Source organism: Phoenix dactylifera, chromosome 13, assembly GCF_051530095.1.
Source record: "Phoenix dactylifera cultivar Ajwa chromosome 13, Ajwa_hap1_PhDact_Kaust_v1.1, whole genome shotgun sequence".
Lineage (NCBI taxonomy): Eukaryota > Viridiplantae > Streptophyta > Magnoliopsida > Arecales > Arecaceae > Phoenix > Phoenix dactylifera.
The window spans coordinates 25,014,947-25,041,018 of record NC_143202.1 but is presented as its reverse complement, the minus strand read 5'-3'; the positions used below and the strand labels follow the sequence as shown (position 1 = coordinate 25,041,018).

Here is a 26,072-nt window from a genome sequence, read left to right as displayed (position 1 = left end):
ACGTGCTGTGGCATCGAGCCGACGATCCGCGGAGACCGACACTCACAGCCGTTCGATCTCATCACAACGGTCCGTGTCCACGAGCGCACAGTCCGGAGCTCATCCACCGTTCAAACCCGGCATCCCACTAGGGGCATTCTACTAAATGGCCGAAATCCGTGGTTTTTCCTGTAATTTTAGATTGCACAGTGTAATTTATACACCACTCCACTGCCTGAAGAGTTGTATCGTTTCTCCGCTCCTTCCCTCGATCGCTTCTCGCGGCTCTCGCCCGCCCCCAACCCTCTCCTCTCTCTTCGAAATCTAGGGTTTTTGGCATCGGTTTTCGGCCCGGTGACGATCGAAGTAAGTCTTTTATTCTTCTTTTCCAGGTATTTGATTCGCTGCACAGTCGATGTACCATTGACTGCTCGTTTTCCCGTCTCATTTTGGTGTAATGTGCTTCCCTATCTCCTCGATTTCTAGCTAGGGTTCCTTTTGTTTGAGTTTTTCTGGAGTTGAATGCTCCAGTTTAGATTTCACGATCATTTCTGTGGGGGTTTTTGTTTAGTTTTCTCCGCGAAATAATTCTAGGTCTGCTCAACTTTTGGTTTATTTAAGGGGTTTTCTTTTATTTCGAAGCGTTTAGATAAGATAGAAACAGATCTTGGACTTGTAGTGGTTGCCAGAACATGGTTTTTTCGTCAGAAAACAACTGTAATGTTGATTCTTAAACTTTTGGTCGGGGAAATAAACAAACTGATGCCCTCTTAACATGTGGGCTGGAAAAATATGGTACTTCGTTTGATGTCAATTTGGTAACATTCGTTTTTATTTTTATTTTTATTTTTTTTTGTAAAGCTTTAGTTCCTGGTTTTGACTGTGTTAATCGATCATTCTTGTTCTTGGAAATTGTTCGGTACTTGTTTTAAAGCAGAAATTTGGATCACATGGCTAACATTTTTTTCAACGATTACTGTATTAAATTGAACTGATTTATAACATTAATGCAACGTTAAATATGTCATTTTGTGATTGGCGTGCTATTGTTTCTTTTTGCTATTTTTTTTAGAAGCAAGATGTGGATAAAAGGAATTAAGATCACTTATCGACATGGATGTACGATTAAATTGATCTTTGTCTGTGATACTTTCACGCAAGGATTGATCCTAATTTATACTTATTTCCCATTGTCTTTTCTTTCATGGTTCATGGGAATTTTCTACACTCTTGCCCTCTTGCAACTGATATATGCGCCATGCCTTTTTTTCCAATAAAATTTTTAATCTAAGAAATATCTGGGCAATTTGCTCCTAATAATTTGCACTGTCCATTACTGCAGGCATAGTACAGATCTTAAATCAGCTCCCTGAACATTACTGCAGGTGTAGTACAGATCTCAAATCAGCTCCCTGAAGTTGGAAAGAAAATCAACGCAAGATGGCAAATATGAATATAACCTACATTTTAGAAAAGGTATTTGTTTTCTTAAAGGTGGTAATAATGATATTCTACAATATATTATCTACCTGTGCCCTGTTTTGATACTGGCTCCTTCGATGGGTTTCTGTCAGATGACGGGCAAGGATAAAGATTACAGATATATGGCCACCTCAGATTTACTTAATGAGTTGAACAAGGAAGGGTTCAAAGCTGATACTGATCTGGAAGTGAAATTGTCAAATATTGTCCTTCAACAGCTTGAAGATGCAGCTGGGGATGTTTCTGGTTTAGCTATGAAATGGTTTTCCCTTGTTTCTTAGCCATGTGATACTGTTGAGGCTTTCTATTTTTGACCATACCTCTGAAATTAGATGTTATTAATGAAATTGTATAAAGTGGTTGTTAGACATATATGTTTATAATGCCTTGTCATTCTCTTACCTTATAACTTCCTTTTCTGTCACTCTAAATCTAGTGTGCTGATCACTACATAGATTTGCTTCTTGTTAAGGGTAAGTTATGTTAAATCATGACTGCGAGGGCAACACTCAATTTATATGATCGTTTTAACAATCTATTGTATGATCAATTATGGATAAAGATTGACAAAATGTGAGGCAATAGTTGGGGGTGATCAGTTGGCTTGTGGTCTAGATCAGCTCAGGTCTTATTTTTGTTAAGCAAATTTGAAAAGATTATCAGTTTTGATGCAACAATTCTGCACAGGGGATCCAATTCATGTTGGTTGACTTGCCAAGTCCAAAGTAGAAGGTAGAGAGAGAAAGGAGGTTGCAGTAGAAGACAAGGAAACAGGAATTTTGGTTGACATCCTTGCACATTATGTCCTGCTTCTTTTTTATTTAGTCTAGAAATCAACCTTAATGAATCCTGTGAACATTTGGGCACTATCCTGCTCTAATAGATACTATTTGAGAGGAAAATAGGACCTGTAGCAAGATATGAAGAGCGAGAGTGAGGGGGTTCAGTATAGGATACAAACAGCAAAAGATTAATGGAACAAATTCAACAAAATCAACTTAACCCAATCTAACTCTTCACTGCATCAGAAAAATAACTTAATATAAGCCTAATAAAACCCTAGATTTCATCATGGAGCAGTCGTAGAGCTAGGTTTTGGCTGATTTTTTTTTTTGTTGGGGGGGGGGGTGGGCGCTTGATGGGGCAATCAATTAGTTAACAAGCATGAGATCCATTTTCACCAAAGATTGTATCGTGGTCTCAAACACAAGACCCTTCTTCTTGTAAAAGCTATAATTAAAAAAAAAATTTGAAAGCCAAAATAACCTACTACCTATGTTTCATGGACCTGATAGTTGATCAAACTATAAATATAAATTAAACAAAGCAAAAGTTAATAAAGGAAATTGTTTTGCATGAAAACCTAAATCAAATTCATTAGATTCCCTTAATGTATCGTCTAAATCAGGACTTATATAAGAAACACCAAACTTAATCCTTCTGCCGTAAAGCATGTTTTAAGCAACCCAAAAACCCTATGTTTAGTCCCATAAACCCAAGCTTTCATGTCCTATGATTCCAAAGAATATGGGATAAACAGAAAAAATTAAACAGGGTGACAACATCTATTTTAACAGAGTCAACCAGCATAGGTGCCAAAAGTCCAATTAAGCACTCCATATATAGGCAGAAAAAAATTTAAAGAGAAGCATAGAAACTGCCATGTGTGCACAAGTGCATCCACGTGCGCATGCGCATGCATGTGTGCAAATGAAGAAAGACATTTGATCTTGGGTTTCATTTCAGGAGTGTAGGGACAGGTCATGTGACATTTTCATGTCCAAAGGTCAAGACATTGTATTGAATATATTGTTGTTTTGACTTGCAGACTGAATAGGAAACATATCACTTATTTCTGAAATATTATCTGGTGAATATCCTTTATCTTGAATTCTTAATGGTGCAAAGACCCGACCTAGGTAGCCCTCAGCTTACTATTCCCTAATGTTCAGGGAGGGCAACTGGGCCAACTCCAACATGCCCTGCCACACAGTTTTATCAGTACTGCATATTTGTTAATACATACCCTTGTAATTTGCTTGTTGATACACTACGTCTTTTCTTTCCCTTTTTTTTGAAGTAGTGGTTGATGTCTACTGATTCAGGTATCCTGTCTTGGGAACTCTCAAATTCATGACAATGCGTTAGCAACTGTTAATTATTTCTTGCTACCTTGAGCTAGCTCTTGTCATAATTCTTCCTTAAAGTATAACAAAACGAACCTTGTTGGACTCAAGTTGGAGGATTGGAAGTAATTGTACTATCTTAGGCATTATTAGGTAATCATTTTCAGACTTTAGAGTTTAGAGTTTAGACAGTATCTCAGTAGTGCTAGATGGGGGTCTTTTGCTATTGGAATGGCTTTCTATATGTTCTCACACTTTACATCTGCCTTATGAATTTTTTTTATGTGGATCAGGTGACAGTTTGTTCATGCAGTATCTCTGGACATCTTTTCCTGCTTTCCAGTTATACACCATAGTATCATTGAATGCACCCTATATATTTACTTTATTTATTTATTTATTTATTTTGTAGCCTGGCTCCCCTTGTGAAGAAGGTCAGCGAGGAGAGAATATTGGACATGACAAATAAGCTCTCTGATAAATTGTTAAACGGAAAGGATCAGCATCGTGATACTGCTAGTATAGCTCTGAAGACAATAGTTTCAGAAGTTACTACAACATCTCTTGCTCAACGCATTCTAGTTTCTCTTGGCCCCCAATTAATAAAGGGCATAACTAGTTCCGTAAGTTCTTGTACAATGTTCCAAGGTTTGCATGATAAATTTAACTTTTGATTTTTTTTTTTCTGTTATTGGCATATTAAAATCATCTATTTTGGTTTTCTTTAACTGGCCAGCATCTCCGTGTTTATTTTATTCATGTTTATAGACATTCTGAAACATATTTTCTTCTCCTTATTGCCCTGACTCACCTATTGTGATTCAGGAACTTGGTTATCTTGTGGCTCTGTGTCATCTAATATACTAAACAAAATGAGTATTTAAATACTGTTTCTATAATAAGAAAGAATAAGGAGATTATGTAATGTTTCTTTGTCCTTTAATTTGTTATTAGCTCATTCTCCTGTCAAGTTTGTAAAAATTAACATGTAAAGATTATACCTAACATGTATACTTATTATGAGACTTGAAGTTTTTCAGAAAGTTCATGTGGGTAAAAAATTTAATTACTATGCTCTCGTACAATTAGTTAGCTGCTTTAGCTAGTTGATGGGTATTTTGGAAATAACATGAGTGTGGTGCGAATTTGATTATCAGACATGCAATTTGATTAAAAAAATTAAATGTTCTTGGACATTGCCTCCTTTCTTTTACTGATCTCATTGTGCTCCAATGTCCTTACGCAAGTGCAACAATACTAAGGAAGGTAAGACATAAGTTTTATCTAATTATGTGATTATACCTTATTGTATTTCTTAGATACTTTTGCTTCCTTATATGACGCTTTTAGATGCCAACTATGAGTTTTCTCTGTTATCAGGTTGAATTTTTTGCCTTCATCTAGGTTTTATAAATAGGTTTCTATATAATTTGTTCTTATGCCTTGGAGTTGGTGAAAAACTTGGAATTACTTCATAACTTACACATCACAAATGAGTGTAGAAACATCAAGAGTAGATTAATAGCTGGCATAGTTTCTCATTGAAATTTTTTGCAAACTCTAGAATCTATTATGATATAATCATCAAAATTTGGTTAATTTTCTGATTGCTTTCCAAATATGTCTTCTTCTTCTTCTTCTTTTTAATTAGTTTTTAGAGTTTCTTTTTCTTAGCCACCACCATTTGCGCGCTAATTAGGTCACCTTGTGCCCCTGCTCCCATCAAAAAAGAAAAACAGAAAAAAGAACTGCATGACCTTGGTATTGGTTTTTATTCCTAATTGTCTTCCTCTCCTTACATGTTTTGCCATTTCTACCTTCTTGATCCTATCTTGTCCTTTTGGTTTGATTTTTAGGATTTGATTGTAGGGATCATCCTTTTCTTGCTTATCTTCATGCTTTATGCTGTTTTATTGGTTGGATCATCCTCAGTGTTGCGCCGCATATTGGGCTACTTGCTTATGCAACCTTCTTTACCACTGACAAAGCTTGCCTGCAGTTTGAGAATGACTTTTTTACTAGCTTTACATCAATCCTTGGAGCCTTTGCTGTTAGCTATCTTTTGAATTAATCTCAGCTACCTAACTTTTCTGCTTGTTTTTTTATTCGTAGGCAGTCTTTCCATTTGAATGAATGTTTGATGCTCTTTGGGGTTCTATCAGTGAGGATGTATTGTTGTCCTCAGCCTGCCTGCATCTTTTGCTTGATTTTGCTTCTTTGCAGCTCTGCTTATGATTTTGTACCAGCAAATTCTTGATTGTCATAAATGCAGCTGGAGTGTCCCTGCACCTGTTGGGGCTTCTTGCTTGTGGCAGCCATGCTCGTTATTGGGACATTGCGGTGTTATCAACTTACAACATGATCTTCTCTGTCACCAACATTGCATCTTCATTGAGTATCTTCTTAGCGAAGTGTAATGATGCATGATGGTGCTGGCAATAAGTTTATGATGTTGGCATGTCCCTAATTATCTTGTCTGCTTATCTGTTAGACTTTGTGCTTGGGCCACTTTTTATGTACGCATGGTTGAGTTTTGTTACTACATTTGCCTACTTGTCACTCAGCCTCTATTGTTCCTTATTTTTTAAAAGTTTTCTTTTGGATCTGTTGATGGACATGCACTGGTTGCTATGTCATTTTTGTGGCAAAGACTTGAGTTGCAATACAAACATAGTTTGTGGGCGGTGCTGGAGATACTCCCATCCAAGTTTTTAAATGCCAGTACTGGACATCTGATCGGTTTTTTGCCAGAATGGTATGGTGCTGGGTACCCATCACATGATATGGGATTGCATCCCATATCCACACATTGTGTAATGGTGTCGGAAGCCTGCAAGGATGGCGCAGTACTGTTTGTAGTTTTGTACTGTCTTGTTTCAGTGGCCTTTGAAATACTATCTTGTACAGTTGTACACATGTATAGTGCGCTACCCATTTTGATGGATTTTGTTACTAGTTTATTCTTGAGTTGTGCACATGTATAGTTTATTCTTGAGTTGTACACACGTACTAGTTTATGTATGTGAGCATGCTTCCATGAGTGCTCTATGAGCATTTCTGCATTTGTTTCAAACAATTCGTTCATCTAGTTCACAATTATAGTTGTTTACCATGGTTCTTTTATTTGTTTATATTTTGAATTTTGTTAACCGGTTTAAATTGATGACTGGTGCACATGTATTGTATTTGCAATTATACTATATCATTTGATTGCCCTATTGAAATACCAGTCAAATTGATATTCTTTTGGCATATGAACTAATTACACTATAGTGATCTTTATAGTGATCTGGTATAGATTAGTATTGGAAGTTCTTAGTGATCTTCCTCAATTCAAAAGTTTTTTTTTAGAATTCAATAGTTATGAAACTTTTCTTATTTTTCAGGGGAAGAGTACTGAAATCAAATGCGAGTGTCTTGATATATTATGTGATGTACTCCATAGATTTGGCAATTTGATGACAAAAGATCACGAGGAATTGCTTACTGCACTTCTGCCTCAGTTGAGTTCCAATCAAGCCAGTGTCAGAAAGAAGTCAATTTCGTGTATTGGTGAGATGAATTTTTCAGTCATAGTTTTAATGTCATATAATGTATATCTATGCTAATCAATCTTTTCAATGCATCATCTTTTCTGGCCGACTTTCCTGTAACTGACACATTTAAATTATATTAATAACTATGTGTAGCATCTCTTGCCTCAAGTTTGTCGGATGATTTACTTGCAAGGGCCACTTTTGAAGTTGTTCAACTATTGAAGAATAAGAATATAAAACCTGAAATAACCCGAACAAACATCCAGATGATTGGAGCTTTAAGGTAAGTGATACAGCACCAGTGCTCCTAGCTTTTAGTCCTCTAGATTGTTTGCCTATTATATATTGTGTATGCATGATCATGTAAATGGTATCCTTTGCTATATCAGTGCACAGCTGTTGGTTTTGAAAATGGATTATGCATATATAGATGCTCGGCAGTTTTCTAGTGTTGTTATTACTGTTACAATTTGTTTGTTATGTTTTTATAAAATGTGCAGTAACACCGGGGATTTATATGAAAGGAAGTTAAGCTGAAAGGATGATGACAACTGTTACTTTCATGTCTATCCTAGTTTCATTGTAATACTTGGATGCTGAGAAGTTGAATGGCTAGTCCCAGTTGCTCTAAAGCCTACTGCTAATGAATAGAAGCTGAATGCGACCGGCTATGTATTTCATCTGTTCAGCCTAGGCCCTGAAGAAGCAGAATAATTCAGCTGTCATAGGTTTATGATTCCTGTCAGGCTCTTAGTTTAGAAGGAGGCAAGGTAGCAAATTCTCAAAACAGCGGCCTAACAATTCTGTTTTTTTTTTCTTGCTCCTTTGCAAGAACACCAGCAGTTGTTAAAAACACCCATCTTTCACCAATCCATGAGATTCAAGACATCAAGGAATAGTTAACACCATTAACTGTTAAAAGTCCATAGACTCTATAACATCAATTCTTTATTGTTAAAACCACTGTGAAATTCCATGAGATTTGGAATGTCAAAGATTGCTGAATAACACCACTAAGTTTCAAAAACCTGTCACTCTAGTTCTGCTTGAAAACTGCAGTTACTGACAAGGTGCAAACTGGATCCCTCCATTGCATAAAAATGCATCCACTCTGGTTGATACTTTCTTTTCTTTAGCTTTGTTGTCTGAACTTAATTTTTGTTACAAACTGCTATCTTCATGTAGGATAAGATGATGAAGTGTACAGATGAAAATCTAGGATATGTGACTTAATGGAGTTCCTTCAAACATGCGGATGGCTTCTTGACACTAGTTTTGGGGGACTGCTGCAATCTTCTTAATGTTTGCAACAATTGCTTTTCTTAGGGTCTCTTAAGGGTATCTGAAGAGCATATACTACTAGTAAGAGTGAAAAGGTTAGCTATTAGTGTAACCACAGATCTAAGAACAGTTGACTCATACTCTAGAGTTTCTGAGCTGTGATGCAAACTATAGCTTGCTGCTGTTTTGGGGTTCCAAGAGGGAATATTGGGAAGCCAGTTGAGGGTGTTTTTGGTGCTTTTCCTGGAAGCAGGTTGTAAGGATTGAAGAATGATTCATGGACCGTGGGAAGGCAGGTTAGAGGCTGTTTGGTAGCTGGCTGGTTTATTCTGGGAGGTATAATTGTGGTCTGGATATCCATGAAGTAAAAGAGAGTGCCGAATGGGTTTAGGGAGTATTGTTTTGGAGCCAAACAATGGCCTTGCAGATTGATCTGGACAGTTGACTTGGTCTACTGCCAGCTGCAGCTGGCTGGACCTGTTAGGTTGTGGTGGCTGTCTTCAGATGTTGGCTGTGTGACCAGCAAAGGGAGAATAAAAATAGATGAGGTTGAGGGCTGTTATGGAAGCCCGAAGCACTGGTTTAAGGGTGATGGGGAACAAAGGAATAAAAATTGCAAAAGCAATAGAAAGTAAAGAAAGAGGATGACGGAGAGAAGGAAGAGAAAAAGGAACCTAGATTTGTGGGGTGCTAATTTAAGAGAAAAAAAGTAGAGCAAAATATTTTCTTCCATGGACCACAGAAACTAACAACAGAAACCATTCTGGCAACCGAGGTGCCCACTCTCCCTTCGTAGGATTCAATTCAAAAGATTAAGTATCTAAAACTCTTACAAAATAGGTCCCTAGGCTCCATAATTCTCCACATAACCTAAAATTCATATTAACTAAAAACAACTAATTAACAATTCCAAGGGGCTCAATAAATTGTGTAAACATTAATATGGCCCTAAGCTACTGCATCATGTCCCTAATTCCATATCTTGTCTGTCATGTGGTTACATGCCCACATATATATTTTCATCTCAAAATCATGAGCCTTTAAAATACTTCACATGCAAGCACAAAACTATGACAGGGATCAAGTCCATGATTCAAAAGGGTAATTGCTGAGTCTAGGATAGGAGAGAGTGAAAATAGGAGAAAAGATGAAAAATATCTATCATATTTATGTAGGAAATGATATCAATTCTAAGAGTGATATCTCTTTTTTTAAATCTTAATCATCCTCTTGTTTTGCCTAAATTAGGATTGACGCATGCAAAAAGAGTCTACTCTTGTTTATTCTCTAAGGGGGCGTTTGGTATGGCATGGTCATTATAAGATTAAGAGTGATGTGGGTGGAGGTGATGAGGGTTGCACCATGGTGATCCGACGTAGCAGTGATTCCAAATCACCTCCACTTTTTAAATCACCATCCAACTCCATGATGGAAAATCCGTCCTTGAGGTCGGGTTTCCAAGATCATTCTAGGATAGTGATCTTGGGCTGAAATTTGGAGACAAAAATGCCCCTCAGTCTAGCAAAAAAAATTGGTATATCAATATACCTAATATATTATATTAATATTATATATTATTATTACATTGATGTTAAATATATTAAATTTATGATATGTATTATATTTAATATATTATTGATTATATTATTATTCAATTATAATTTTAAATTATGATATAAATATATTATTATAATTTATATTTATATTTTGAAATTATATAATATATTACTTCTATTTGTCTTATTTTTATAAACAAAATAAATATTAGTGTTAAAATAATAATACATCATAAGTATAAATGAAAATATTAATTCTATAATAACAATTAATATATTTTTGTAGCATTAATAATTTCTAGGATTAATAAGTATATTTTTAAAAAATATATTAATAATATATTATGTGATCAATAAATATATATTATGAAATATGTCAGGGGGTAGTTTTGGTATTATATGGTTGGTGATCTTGGATTTTCATGGAATACCATACAGATTTCTTGTGGATACTCGAAAATTTTTAGTCACTGAAATATATCGTACCAAATGCAGATTTTGGATAATCGGAGATCAGATTACCTCGGGAAAACGATCACCAGTAATCTAAGATCACTTCAATGATTCCATTTGGGTTACCAAATGCCACCTAAATGTTATAACAGAAAGAGATATGAGAGGCCAACTGAAGATCAAAGGAGATAGTCAGGATTCAGCCAGCGAGCAACTTCTTTCTTTTGGTTGGCACTTAAAAACAGGCACACACCCTTTCTCTCTGCATCTCGTGCTCAATGGGCACTTAGCTGTAATATCCAGCAACAAGGGGCCTACTCATGGTGGCTGGCCGCTAACTTCGACCTTCTCTAGGAGTGGGTTTCATATGTTGAGGTGGGACCTCAAAAAGCTTGGCTTAAAATAGACATAGGGGGACGTGTAATCTTTCTGAATCATAGTCATCCATTAGCTAACTCCATTGACCAGCAAAGGCAACCATCTACATCACCAAAAATTAAAGCATTACCCTTGTTATCCCGAAAAATAATGAACTTCAATTATTATTTTCCTCCAAATCAATATTTGTGTGAAAAATACAGCATTATGTGATGTTTTGTTTTTGGCCTGAATTTTTCTCTTTACCCCATCAATATGCCATTTTTACCTTAATTGTATCATTCTCACCTTTTTTGGTTAGTGGATTGCATACCATAGCAAGATGAGAAAGGGATACCACAATGGTACAATCTCTCTCTCTCTCTCTCTCTCTCGGATTCATGCAAGTGCTTCCATGCAAGACTGTCCATATAATTTGGAAGGGTTGCTCAGAAGAACATAGGAAGGGGGAACCCCTGAAATGCCATGCAAAGAAAAAATGTAGCTGTCTGAGACAAAGAGTTATTCTTTGTTATTATTTAGATAGAAGTTTGATACATGGATGAAAAAAAGAAGCCAAAAATTTTAGCAACGCAATCCGATTGAAGGTTGCATTCGGAGCTTCGTGTGAAAAGATGCTTGACTGAAAGCAAGTGTTAAAAGGTAGTTGTGGGAGAAAACTTTTGCAGTGGGTACATCACCCTGGTTTGAAGATCTTTAAACTGTATGACATAATCCCCAGCTGTCACTGTCCTTCTCTCCACTAGGCATATTGTTTTGCGAGGTTTCCCTTCTCGAGCTCTATTTCACTGAATAGCTATGCGTTCAGACTCTAGAATCTGCTAATCGCTTCTTGCGTCAAGATGACATATATGTTATTGCTTTTTGCAAGAAAAAATAATTGAACTGTATTTAGATAAGCTCATTATTCATATATAACTAGGAGGTGCTTAAGGCCTGCTAATGTAGCTGATTAGTAAAGATCAGTGGCCATAGAATGCACTGTCTGAAGTAATAGTGAAGTAAATTTGGCCATTCAAGGATGATGTATTGGATGGCATATGTTGATTTCTGATCAGATTTATAGGATCTTATCTTGCAAATGATGCTTCTTTTTTTCTGTGTTCTGCACTCCGGAAAATAAATGCATTCTGGTAACTTTAAATCATATATGCTGTCTGATTATTCCTTTTCCTCCTGCTCTTTTGGCATTACATTTTCAAATAAAACATGCTTAATGATTATGGGTTAAATTAGATTCTCTGGTATTTACTTCCCTGTTGGAAGTTTATTTTTTTGATTTTTTTCAAAAGCATAGTAACTTTGTGGTGTTCCAGCCGTTCTGTTGGATATCGATTTGGGCCACATCTTAGTGAAACTGTTCCCTTGCTCATGGATTACTGCACAAGTGCATCAGAAACTGATGAAGAACTTCGTGAATATAGTCTGCAGGTATTCTGGAAACATAACCTCGCATTTGTTTCATTTGTAATTTTGTTTGAAAATAATTTCTCAAGTCCATTTTCTTCAAAATTCCTTGCAGGCATTGGAAAGTTTCCTACTTAGGTGTCCAAGGGATATATCTTCATATTGTGATGACATTCTAAATCTTACTTTGGAGTATATAAGTTATGACCCAAATTTTACAGATAACATGGAGGAGGACACTGATGATGAAGGGCGTGAGGAGGAGGAAGATGAGTATGTTGCTTATATGTTCACATGGTAGCTTTGAACATTTCTAATGCATCTTATTGAATCATACAAAATAATTTTTTGGCAGCGAAAGTGCAAATGAGTATACTGATGATGAGGATGTAAGCTGGAAAGTTCGAAGAGCATCTGCTAAGTGCTTAGCTTCTATCATTGTTTCGCACCCAGAGATGCTATCGAAGATGTATTTGGAGGCATGTGCAGTACCTTTAATCATTTATGTGTGATGATGATGCTGATGATTCTGCTCATGATAGATATATTCCTTTATTGAAATAGCTGGATATTAACTGGATGTTTATTTTAAGTTTAGAGTAAATTATGAAATTTTTTTGTGGAACATGATTGGCTAATGGTCTTTGAATTAAGTGATAACTTCCTCGCTCGAAATCTAAGCTAATTTGGTTGACCAATTCCTTATGTAACATCAATGTTGACTTGTTACTTTCATCTTTGATGGATATCCAAATATAAGAGCATGAAATTTATATGGTTTTATGGTACCACACAGGCATGCCCAAAGTTGATAGAAAGGTTTCGAGAAAGGGAAGAGAATGTAAAGGTACGACTAGATCTCCGACTTTATTTCATGTAAATATTTATATATTCTCACTTGTTCATCTTGATCCTTATGAAGTTTTCTATTTCTTCAGATGGATGTGTTTAATACATTCATTGAGTTGTTACGCCAAACTGGAAATGTGACAAAGGGACAGTTGGATATTGATGAGTCAAGGTTAGTGATAATTGGTTATATTTTCTAGTAAATTGGCATGGATAAATTATTGAGCTTTACCTGCTGTAAAGATTCTGTAAATATTTTTTGGCATGTGGTACAATGGGATAAAATAAATAGAATTAGGCAATCTTCAGCTCTATATGCAGAGCGTTGTTAATATAGTATCTTTTTATCATGGTCATGAAGGTTCCTTTTTTTGTGTTAATATTAAAGTCATCATTCAGATTGCTTGTGGTGTTGGAGGCTTTTTGGTCAAATAAATCCATTTTTCTTGGAGTGTTATTTTTTAACTCATAGATTCCAGTTTTCAACAGAATTTCTCAAGAAAGATTATCAACGAGCAATGCTGAGAATTATATTTATTGATTTCAAATTAGATTACATGAGGAACTTTGACATTGATTCTTAAATGCAGGTCACCAATGAGAAACATTTTTTTTTCTTCTCTTTCTTGGCCCCTTCCTTATAATTTCTTATTCTTCTTTCTCCTCGTACTCTTTGTCCTATTTCCCTTTGATTTTTCTTTTTCATTTTTGTCTCTCTCTCTCTTTCACACACACAATCACTTACCTACTTACTCTCTCTCTTATCCACACAAACATTTTTTTGTTTCTCCTCCTTTATTTCTAGGCAGTCAGGAATTCCCTATGTGTTGGAATTGCTTGGTCGCATTGAGAACCTTGGGCTTGATTCCACCTGCAGATAAAATAGGGTGGCACGGTGCATGCGGCTCTTGCCACTGTGAGATTTGGGAAGGGCTAAATGTACGTTGTCTTATCCCCATGGAAAGGCCGTTTCCGTTTTTCAAACCTATGACCTCCGAGTCACAATGGAGCAATCTTACCATTGGGGCAAAGCTCACCTTCTAATGACACTTGCATAGTGCTCATTTTTATTTTTTAAAAACATATAAACATTTATTTGAACTCCTCAACATTTTCAATATTTATTGCAGTTGCTGTGCCAGCTGCTTATCTTTATTGACCAACATTCTGGTGAAGGTCAAGCGGCAACTGGGCAATGGCTTCAGTAAATAGATCACTTTACAAAAACGATTTGAATCAACTTTCTGTTTTTGCACTTAGAAAAAGATCACTTGGATGTTCATGTATCATTTTTTTTTAATTTATTGCTTTCAGAAGTGAGGTTCGAGAATGAGGCATTCTGTTAGTTCCTTTTCCTTTTGTTAATTGCAGTCCACGATGGTTATTGAAACAAGAAGTGCCAAAAATTGTCAAATCTGTTAATCGGCAGCTGCGCGAAAAAACTATCAAAACGAAGGTAGAATTTTGCGCTTATTTTTTGGCTTTAGCTGGTTTAATAATTTTACAGAAGTGATTTCTAATTCTATATATTTTCAGATCGGGGCATTCTCAGTATTAAAAGAACTCGTCGTTGTCTTACCAGACTGCCTTGCTGATCATATAGGTTCACTTGTTTCTGGGATTGAAAAGGCTTTGACTGTGAGTTATTCTTCAATGTTCAACAATTGATTTTTCCCTTTTTCCTTTCTAGGAATTTGCGTAGAATGCCTTCTGATCCTCACAGCTATCCATGATTATTTTCCCAGGATAAAACTTCCACCTCAAATTTGAAGATCGAAGCTCTTGTTTTTACTAGATTAGTAATGGCATCACATTCTCCTTCTGTTTTCCACCCATACATCCAGGTACAAGCAATATTTGTTGTATGTTCCTTGTGCACTACTTATGATGCTTTCAAATGCATTATAAATGGGGTGTGTGTGTGTGTGTCTTTAAGTAGGTTCCCACAAATTTTTTGTAGTGTTAGTCATGCTTTCTTTGCAAGTTTGTGGATATGGTTGATGTGGAAATTGTACACTAGTCCAGCATTATGAACATCAACATTCACCTGCAGTATGTTATTCTTTTTTCTCCATGCTTCAGGATGTTTTTCTATCCTCAATTTATAATGTTGAGATACTTGTTTAATAAAAAGGTCAGGTTCTGGTTTGGATTTTTGACCCATTTAATAAACAGTTCGGCTTTGGGTTGACAGAAAGTGGACCCAACCCGCATTTGATCTGACCCTTATCAGACCTGACCCGACCTGATTGCTGCCCCTTGTTCATTTTGAATATGGAATTTGCTTATTCCCCCAAGTGCTGTTAAAAATCTGTATTTATTGTGATTATAGATACTCGGAGATTTTTTAGCTTATGTACATGTACCTTGCTGGCCTTGTCCTAGAAATTTTTGGGCATTGTCATGGGTTGCTAGTTTATGCATTCTTTCTTCTGACTGATGTCAATTGCAGGCCCTTTCTGGTCCTGTTTTATCTGCTGTTGGTGAGAGATATTATAAGGTCACTGCTGAAGCATTACGAGTCTGTGGAGAGCTTGTTCGTGTTCTTCGCCCAAATTTTGAGGTAATTACTTGTTAGCTGATTTTCTTATTTGCAAATGTTACCGGATCTTTATTGAGATGAGTTGTTTTGCAATGCAGAAATGTTCTCTGGATTTCAGACCTTATGTTGGTCCGATTTATGATGCTATTTTGACACGTTTAGCAAATCAAGATCAAGATCAGGTTGGTCAGACTGCAGTTGATAATTGTGAAAATGTCGGTATTTCTAACAACAATTTGATTATTTTCTTGCCAGGAAGTCAAGGAATGTGCTATATCTTGTATGAGCCTAGTAATTTCAACTTTTGGTGATAATCTGCAGCTTGAACTACCTGCATGCCTTCCCATACTTGTTGATCGGATGGGTAACGAGATAACCCGACTCACCGCTGTGAAGGTGAATTCTCTGTGACCCTTGTATATATGTCGATTGATTGGGTGCTGATTGCCTTTTACATTTGGAATGTCTTACTATGAATAAAACCCTTGTATATAAAGACTTTTTGCGGGGAAAAACCCTGCAAAAGAATCTTGTTGCTGTAAACTATGGAATAGGAGAAAACTAAGGTGGTTGATATGGTTTTTTTGCTTATGTCTTAATGCTGTTTAGGTTTTTAAACTTTTCTTCATCAGATACATCTTTTAATGTTTTGGAATAAGAATTTGTTGCTAATATTTTACTATCTAAGATGCTCTTGGCATATGTGACGAAGAAATGTGGGCCCCAGTAAAGTGAGAAATTTAGACTTGGACCTGTCAAGCAGCTGTAGGGTAACATGGATGATAGTTGTGCTAAAACAAATGTAAAAATTGCTTTGGCAATAGATGAAGCATGTATCAGAATAGCTGAAAAATATGATGCTGAAGCCAACACAAAAGGTTGTTACTTTGCTGTTAATTATTGTAGGACTCCCTGCATTGAATTATTAAAGAAAATATTGTAGTTCTAGTCAATTCTGATTCCTTAGAGGTTTCGTAGGCAACTTTTTACACGAGTTCTATGCAAATACTTTCTAATTTGGGAAGAGCATAAAATACTTGTCATTATATTGTGACTTCTAGGCTTGCTAAATACTATCATTTGATTGTTTCTAAGGCTTGCCTTGCTCTTGTTACCCTGGGGTCTTTTGCCAGTCATTTATTTGCCCTTGGCTTTTCCATAGGCTTTGTCTTGTCGCATCTTTGTGTCTCTTGACTTAGAATTGATGCTTAAAAATTTAATAAGATGTCAGCTGCTGTTGTTTTTCATCTACTCTTGGTGGGAATTTCAAACTCAGCAAATGGTTCTCCAGCATATAATTACCAAAATGATCACTTAGCTAGTCATCTTGCATGGTGTATTGTTGAAGTATTGTTGAAGCTGGAGGCTCTGCACCTCCTCTCTCTCTCTCTCTCTCTTTATTTTTTTATTTTTTTGTTAAGAATCTTTTTAAGTCCTACTTGGATGTAGCAGTTGTTAGTATCTCATCCATCTCTTGTACACTGAAGTGTTGTCATTTTTTTTATCTGCACAGATGTATGAGACGCTAAAAATTGACACTAGAGTAGGTAATATTCGATATATGGGTGTGATCCCTTCAACCGTTGATATACTTGGAATTTGTACTCCCATTCTTAGTTGGTTTGCTGTTTTCATTCTCCCTTTCGAAGGATTGTCTGTATGGCCAATTTCATTTTACCCACAGGTGATGGAGGTATACATCGCCTTGTGCAGGGTGAGAGGCAATGCTTGGGCGATAGCTTACACCATTTGCTCTCATGTTATATACTATAGAGATATGCTGGCAAGCTCAGACATGGTACTATGACGGGATCAGAAGGCTGTGCTATGATTGTTGAGCTCGAAATTCAAACTTGAAGAAAGGATAGAATGACAGTATTGGGATGATTTGAAGGAGCACCGAAGGCTGTTCTGGGAAAAAAGTTATAATTCATAATGTTAAGGATGCTTTGACTGGTGAATTACATGAGTGAAAGGTGATCTCTGTCATGGCAAATAGCAGGGGGTTTATTCCAAGAACTTTTAAATCAGGGATAAATTTAGGAATTAGAGAAATGGTATTGGTGCAACTGCTGATCAACAATTAGAGAATGAGAAGAAGGATGCTTGCCTGGTTGTTTGGGTCCAGGGGAGCTTGAATAAAGCTCAAGCATCCCTGAAAATCTTGTAGGCAATTGGGAGATGGGTCTGATATTAGGTCAAGGAGAGTGCATCTAGCAGACACCCAGATGAACTTAATACTCTGTCAGTCTATTGAAAGATGGTTAATGGTTGATGAAAGGCAATGGGATTCCTTCTAAGGTAATGCTTAATGGCAAAGTGTAGTCTATGGAATCACATGGAAGTAGGCCCCAGACATGGCTGTAATATTTAAAAGAAAAGTTCCCACCAAAATGGACGTTTTGGGTTTGCGTGGAGGTCAAGAGGAGCTGATGGTATGGCATGAAGGTGTAATTCATGTATATACAGTTATGCGCTGATGTGGACCCCACAAGCTCCCAGATATGAATACCATAGTATAGCATTAACAAGTTTAGGAAAAATGGCCAGGGATATTATGGAAATGCCTGCAGGGAATAAAACAGGTATATTTTGTGTTCGATGGTCTTGAATTAGAGATGGATAGTTATTATTAGGGAAACCACTGTCCATAAATAATTATTACTGCTATAAAAGTCCTGTCCCGCACCGTCACTCTTTCCATTTCCTTTTAGCTGCTATGTTTTTTTCCCTCACTCTTTATTACATTCTCTCTTTCTTCTTAGATATTAGGGGGGATCATATTCTCCCTAATGCCATTGATGTTTGGAGGCCAATACAAAATTTCTTAAGTGATTGTAGTATTTGTAGTCAAGAAGTTATAACATGACACTCTTATGGTTCTTGCTGTTTTGATTTGGGGTGATTAGCTTAATTGGTTTTCCTATCTATGTTATCAACACCGATGTTTATCAATCCAGGCATTTGCAGTAATTGCTAACTCACCTCTTCGGATTGATCTCTCATGTGTCTTGGAGCAAGTAGTTTCAGAATTAACAACATTCCTGCGAAAGGTATACTCAAAAAGTTTTTGTACTTAAGAGACAAGTGGCATACCTGTAATAATTTTTCTTGTAAAATCAGGAAACTTAGAAGTTAGAAGTATCTTGCTAACATTTTTGACCGTTATATTTCTCTTCTTTTACAGGCTAACAGAGCACTGAGACAGGCAACATTGGGGTCATTGAACTCCCTAGTTGTGGCTTATGGTGATCAAATTGGGCCATCTGCTTATGAAATTATAATTTCTGAACTTTCTACTCTTATAAGGTTCCTTCTCTGTTCTAATCATACCCTCTAGTTGCTTCATGCCTATGGATCAATACTACTAATTTCGTTACTGTTTTGGCAGTGATACAGATCTGCATATGACTGCTCTTGCTTTGGAACTTTGCTGCACGATGATGACCGACCAAAAATCCAGCGAAAATGTTGGTCTGACTGTTCGATATAAAGTCCTCCCGCAAGCGCTCATATTAATTAGAAGCTCTCTGTTGCAGGGTCAAGCGCTACAAGTATGTTTGTCGATCTAAGTTGCTTGAATCTGGACTTTCTTATTCCTGCTTATTGCTAATCAGTATTCTTACCAATTTTGCAGGCATTGCAGAGATTCTTCGCATCATTAGTTCATTCAGCAAATACTAGCTTCGAGACATTATTAGATTCACTTCTTTCGAGTGCTAAGCCATCACCGCAAACTGGTGGCCTTGCCAAACAGGCTCTATATTCAATTGCACAGTGTGTTGCTGTACTTTGCCTAGCAGCAGGTGATCAGAAATGCGCATCTACAGTTGAAATGCTTAAAGGCATTCTGAAAGATGATAGTGGTACTAATTCTGTAAGTTCTTTTTCGAGCATCCCCTGTCATCAATCTATTTTTTTTAGTTTGAACATATTTTCTGCCTTTTCTTTTTGTGGTAAGTTTGAGGTTTTTGAGAGCTCAGTTTCTATGAGGACTCGAGGACGGTTCTGTTGATTCAGATATGAGATTGTCTTATTCAAGTAGATCAGTTTTCTGCCTGAATAACTGAATTCTGCATGACTGTTGAGCTCAGCAAACTCTAAATTTTATTCTTTTGGTCTTGTTTTGGATGGGATGGGTTTTCATAATACATGCAATATTAATTTAATTTCTTTATGTTTTGCTGCTTCTTTACAGTGTCATAAATTGCTCAAAATGAGGACTATTTGTATCTGAAGATCATTGTTAAGGGAACGTTTATTAGGAATGCTTTATTAGCACCTTTTCCATCAATTCAGTGGAGTAGTTGAATGTTTCTTTAGGGGCATTGTTACATGAAATACCACATAATTTTTGTGTTGAAACAGCTTTTGGCCATTCAAGTACTTGTAATTATGTTCCTATCTGATATGGTATGAAATGAGAACAGATCCTTCGAGATTCTTCTCATAAACTTCAGAAACTCAATTTTTTTAAGACATGGATTGATATGTTACTTCTGCCTCAGGGCTGGTGGATGGTTCGTAATTTTACCAACAATGAATCCAATGACTGTTTCACAGAAATATTAGAAATTTTTCAGAAAAATTGTGATAATTGTGCTTCATTTGTTTTTCAGGCTAAACAGCATCTGGCCTTGCTATGTCTTGGAGAAATTGGACGAAGAAGAGATCTCAGCATGCATGCACGCATTGAGAATATTGTCATCGAGTCCTTCCAGTCGCCTTTTGAGGAGATAAAATCTGCAGCGTCTTATGCTCTTGGAAACATAGCTGTGGGCAATCTGTCCAAATACTTGCCATTCATTTTGGATCAAATAGATCATCAGCAGAAGAAACAGTACCTTTTGCTTCATTCATTGAAAGAGGTCTGTTGTTGATATGGAAATTCCATTGCAAAACCATTGTTTATGCTCTTTCTCTTAGCTCTCCTTTTAATGCTGTTTGTCCACGTCCTTGTAGGTTATTGCAAGACAATCTGTTGATAAAGCTGGCCATGGTGAACTCCAGGATACATATGTCGAGAAGATACTGTACTTGCTTTTTAATCATTGTGAAAGTGAAGAAGAGGGGGTTCGCAATGTAGTTGCCGAGTGTTTGGGTAAAATTGCACTCATTGAACCTAGGAAGCTCGTTCCTGCACTCAAGGTATACCACTTTGGACAATTAAAAAGTTTGAAATCACTTGGGTTATGTAACATTGGGAACATATCACTGTTTTTGACTGATGTAGGAGCGTACGGCGAGTCCAACTGCATTCACAAGAGCAACAGTTGTCATTGCTGTGAAATATTCCATTGTTGAACGGCCTGAAAAAATAGATGAAATTCTATACCCTGAGATATCCTCATTTCTGATGCTAATTAAAGATAATGACAGGGTAGTCTTCGAAGTCTGCAGCTAGTTCTAAATCTACTATCTTGTTCTTTATTAGAACTACTGATTTAATCATTTATTTACCTTATACAGCATGTTAGGCGTGCAGCTGTCCTGGCTTTGAGTACGGCTGCTCATAATAAGCCCAATCTAATCAAGGGGCTTCTTCCTGAATTGTTGCCTCTTCTTTATGATCAGACAGTTGTTAAGGTATGTTGTATATTTCAGGTTATTAAGCAATCAGCACAAGTACCTATAACTGTCGTATCACAGTATCGGTACAGGAAATTATAGGCATGATTATTGTGTTGTTTTTGACAGCATTATTTTCCAATTTTCGATCTTGATTAATTGCTCCATGCTTTTAGTATTACTCTGCCTAAGTGGGTCTGACCAGCAAAACATGTCTGGATTTTCTTTTTAAGTCATTGAGAGAAAGTGAAATAATTTTCACCTCTATGAGGTAGCAGCTATTTTAAGATAATATGCTAATGCTGGTTAGTGGCTCTTTTTATGTTTAATTTCTTCTGAAGGTTGGGCTTGCACTTAATACAAAATTTCTGGTAATCTTTGTTACTTGGGTCTTCTTGCACCCTGTCTGACATTGTGTTGTACCTAAGGCCCACACTAAGACCACCATATTGAGAATCTTGTGACTGCTGCCATTTTTCTTAATCCTTTCATTTTTACGATGATGCATTATGTTTCTGACTAGTGATATATGAGCTGTTTCATTAACAAAAAATGCTGATTTTTCTTATTGTCATCATTAATATATTGTTTTATTGCAGCAAGAATTGATAAGGACAGTTGATCTTGGACCTTTCAAGCATGTTGTAGATGATGGACTTGAGCTTAGAAAAGCAGCTTTTGAATGTGTTGACACATTGCTGGACAGTTGTCTTGATCAAATGAACCCATCATCTTTTATAGTTCCTTACCTTATATCTGGTTTGACTGGTAAGTTTGTTTTATGAAATAATCTATCTGTCAGGCATGATGAAAGTGGCTGTTTTTATCTTAGACAAATTCTGTTTAATTTGTCATTTTATGAGCACAACATACTTTCGCCTCCATAGCCAAACGCCATTTCGAGGGATTAGGCAGGTCCGCAGGTCGTGTTTTTGCCTTGAAATTTCCTCATTTGGATTCTGCTCTGTCATCTCACTTCCTTCCTGTGTCTGTATCTAATGATCCTGTATTTAATACTGTTTGGCTTGTGTACCCCTAGTTTGGCATCAAGCCAAAATGATATTTTTTGTTCCTAGTGTTTCTAATTGTTCTTTTTTATCTTTTCTTATGATATTGACAGATCATTATGATGTCAAGATGCCTTGCCATCTTATTCTCTCAAAACTTGCAGACAAGTGTCCTTCTGCTGTCCTTGCAGGTCAGTTGCTTCTAGAGTGTTTGCTATTACATAAAGTGCTCTGATGCTGTCAATATATAGGGAATGCAAATCTTAACTAATTTATTATTTCACAGTTTTGGACTCATTGGTTGATCCTCTCGACAAAACTATTAATCACAAACCAAAGGCTGATGCTGTGAAACAGGAAGTAGATCGTAATGAAGATATGATCCGAAGTGCTCTTCGAGCCATTGCTTCCTTGAGCCGGATAAGGTTTTTGCACAATTACCGTGTTAATTTTCATTAATTTTATTATCTATCCATTTATCATAAGCTGTATATTCTGTATATCTGGAGGGTTTGGACATATAACGCTCGATATGGATTCACTTCTGCCTGCACGCACATGGTACTTGCTGAATTTAGAGACGGCTTACTATAGCTGTATCATGTTTGACATGCACAGTTTTTGTATGGGACACAAGTTACCTTTTGAAATAAGGTTCACAATTGACTACAGGTTTTGGTTTGGGCTGGGGCAGATGAGTTCTACTTTTGGTAGTTTTGACAGCTTAGGTTCAGATTATTGGTGGAAAGGTATTAAGAAAATGGTAAACTTTAGAAAAGGTAAACACAAGTATAGAAAATATATAGATATCATTTTAAAGGATATTTCTTTTTTTGAAACCTTTGGCTCATTATGTAAAATATTTGCAGCCTTCCATCCTTAAATCACTTTTAAATATTAATGAGAAAATAAAACATACAAAACACTAGCTAAGGAAGTAGATTAGGCATAATTTTGAAATCATAATATGTTATTTGACGAGAATTTTGCATGTCAACATACACTTTCAGTTGAAACAACAGTAGTTTCAGTAATTTATACAAAGATACCCTCACAATTTTTTCCTGTATTAATTCTTGTGTTTTGTGACTCTTTACGAAATATAGGTACGGTCTACTTGAACTTGAGCTTAGCCTTTGCAAAAATTACATGCCTCAAGTGGAAAATGGTTCTCTAACACTTCTTTTAACCCAACAAGCACAAATATGGTCTAATCTTAAATTAGTGAAGTTCGTTTTTTTTTTTTTTTTGTTAATGTTAGTTTCAGCTGTAACCACGAAAACCATGAAAACTGGCTGAACTCACTGAAACTACTGAAATGAAGGCAGTTTTGGATTAGTCATGGGCTGTAACTAATCCATCTCAGTTTGGCCAAAAATTGTAACCATGTTGTAGATGCTTATGTCACTGATATTTGATGAGTGTGCCCTTTTTTGCTGAGGAGGTTATTTGATATTGGTGAAGCTCTGAGAGGCCATCCAAAATTTGGTTGTTTTTCTTACCAAATGATGACTTGGAACATTAATTTGGCCAGTTCTGTATGTTTTAACGGACCATTTCCTTTCTATCTTTAAGATTGTGAGATCAATTTTCTCACTAGTAAATTATCTTGACCTTACACTGGCCAACTGGTCTCACGTGATTGGATATGTGTCTAGCTTAATTGGATCTCCCTCATTCTTATATTCTTCAGAGATGTTTGCAAGTCTTTTACATGGAGGTACTTGACAATTTTATAGTGTTTTTATACCTCCATTCCACCCCCCCTTCTCTCTCTCTCTCTGTGTGTGTGTGTGCGCGTGTGTGCGCGCGTCTGTCTCTCTGCAATTGTCATCTTAAATTGGTTAAGATTTCAGGATGTTTCCACTGGTACGCTACCCGTTGCCTTCTTTTGTTGAGATTCTTCAATCATATTGAGTCCAAAATAGATCTTCTTTATGGATCTTATATGTTTTTTTTTGCTTGATCTCTTGTATTTTTCTCTCTGCTTCTTTAATCTGTTGAATTTGTATTCTCTTTCCTCTTAGTGGTTGTATTGATTGTCAATTGAATCTCTTGAAGCCTTATCTTGAAAGCTCGAGGCCACAGTTCTTCCTTACTGTTCTAGCTTTTGATAAATTTGTATTCTTTCCTCTTAGTGGTAGTATTGGTTGTCAATTGAATCTCTTGAAACCTATGTTGAGAACTTGAGGCCATAATTCTTTCTTTCTGTTCTAGCTTTTGATATGTTTATCTATACTGTGTTGTTGTTTTGGTCTTTGTAGCCATCAGTATCCTTACCCCGCCTCCCTCCCTCCTCTCTCTCTTCCCCCCTCTCTCTCTCTCATGCACACACACACACACACACACGCCCGCACATGCACACACACACACACACGCCCGCACATGCACACACATTATGAAGCCTTTTCTTGTTGGTTACACCTTCATATCTGCACTGGTGCTAAGTTATTCAAGGGATTTTTTTGTAAATCATGATACTAGCGGATCCAAAGAATAGGGGTTTCAGCTCTTGCTTTTTTTGCTTGACAGTTGTCACTGGATCCAGGGAAAATTAACCCAGCAGTTTAAACATTGCAAGATCAATTTTGATCAAGTATTGAAACCTTTTTATGGATTCCATGTCATTAAGGGGATGCTGGACTACTAGAGATAACAAAAAATCTTTGTCGTACTTAATTCTATCTTCTGTTTAGCCTTATGTGAAAACCAGAAAAAGGAGGAGCAAACTGTTAGAAGGACGCATTAACGAAACTCAAAAGCGGCATCTGTTGAGTTTCTAACCCAAATGCATATGGCTTACCTTTTCAGTAAAAAGAGTGCAATTTGGGATATTTGATTAGTCTCTGTTAAAAAATGTCTCTTGCTTATAAAAATCCCTCTTTTTTTAACCTTTGTCATGGTAATCAAGGCGTTCCTTTAGTTCTTAGTGCACTTGAAACTTGAAACAGACTCCACTCCCAACCACTTTGTGATCAGTGGAGAACCTTGTTAGGAGCAATTAACAGCATGAGGACCCCCTTAAGTGTGGTAGTTGCTCTCTCTTTCATTGCCTTCTTATGAGAGAACACATGGGGAATTCAGTATGCGTTTTATAATCAATTCATGCCACAACCAGTGAAATTATTTTCTGTAGCTTCACTGCTAAAATTGGCTTCGAGGCATGTTCATTCAACAACACACGCCTCACTGTAGCAAATTATGTTTCCATGTTCAATCTACAAATTGCATTGCCTTTGCAAGCCGCATAGTAAGTCCGTATTAATTTTGCAAACTAGTTGACCGATGTTCTGAATTTTTATTTGCGATATTAGTTACAATCTAAGTTGGTTAGCTCGCTGATGAGCATGTACAGGCTGTAACTTTTAACTTTCAATTACTCAGCTTGCCGTGTTCGTATAATCCAGTTTTTTTTGATTCCCTTGTATTTATTTTCTTCAGTGGAGGTGACTGTAGCTTGAAGTTCAAGAAGCTGATGGATGGCATAATGAAGTCTGCTCCCCTAGCTGAGAAGTATAATTCTGTGCGGAGTGAGTAATAATGGAAGAAAGGTGCATGCCGTTAACAAAATACCAATGGAGTACACACTACATGCTTTGAGAAAGCATGTTGGAACTTCAGGGAAGTTATGTTCCCCTGAATATATATAGATCTTTCATGTCAAGCATGAAGTCAAATTTGGCCTTCATGAAGATTATAGGGTTGCTTGATTTGTAGGGTGTATTGCAGCTATAAATTTTTGTAAATGAGCTGTTATCATTCTTGAACTTTTTAATTTTAAACGATTTTCTGGAGACGCTGCTGCCTTCTTGAGTGATTGGAAATTGAGTTTGTTCTCACCAGAGGAAGGATGTTTCAAATACGTTTTGTTCTCTGTTTTGGTAGAATCGATCTTCATGTACCTGACA

The 26,072-nt window shown here is 36.6% G+C and overlaps 1 protein-coding gene across 2 annotated transcripts; it reads left to right on the top strand.

Moving 5' to 3' along the window:
* The first annotated feature begins 74 nt into the window (after window positions 1-74).
* Window positions 75-26,072, top strand: LOC103711063 (cullin-associated NEDD8-dissociated protein 1-like). Of its 2 annotated transcripts, none has more exons than XM_008797045.6 (29): window positions 75-345; window positions 1,322-1,455; window positions 1,554-1,723; window positions 4,000-4,210; window positions 6,974-7,139; window positions 7,277-7,406; window positions 12,108-12,222; window positions 12,314-12,471; window positions 12,554-12,677; window positions 12,995-13,045; window positions 13,137-13,219; window positions 14,419-14,503; window positions 14,584-14,685; window positions 14,793-14,891; window positions 15,500-15,610; window positions 15,688-15,771; window positions 15,845-15,985; window positions 18,550-18,642; window positions 18,777-18,898; window positions 18,981-19,143; window positions 19,227-19,466; window positions 20,209-20,457; window positions 20,552-20,737; window positions 20,823-20,969; window positions 21,059-21,175; window positions 21,757-21,925; window positions 22,278-22,355; window positions 22,451-22,589; window positions 25,606-26,072. In XM_008797045.6, exons 2-29 carry the CDS (start codon window positions 1,420-1,422, stop codon window positions 25,700-25,702), a joined length of 3,666 nt encoding a protein of 1,221 aa, XP_008795267.4. In that variant the 5' UTR covers window positions 75-345; window positions 1,322-1,419; the 3' UTR covers window positions 25,703-26,072. The 2 variants fall into 2 exon arrangements, with proteins under 2 accessions (XP_008795267.4, XP_008795268.4); XM_008797046.6 differs by having other exon boundaries at window positions 171-345; window positions 1,365-1,455.

Excerpts from the sequence above, each read along its gene's own strand:
- LOC103711063 (XM_008797045.6), top strand. The coding sequence starts at position 1,420 with ATGGCAAATATGAATATAACCTACATTTTAGAAAAG. Across the intron at positions 13,220-14,418 it reads TTGGATATTGATGAGTCAAG|TCCACGATGGTTATTGAAAC; the intron begins GTTAGTGATAAT and ends TGTTAATTGCAG. Across the intron at positions 19,144-19,226 it reads TGCAGGGTCAAGCGCTACAA|GCATTGCAGAGATTCTTCGC; the intron begins GTATGTTTGTCG and ends CCAATTTTGCAG.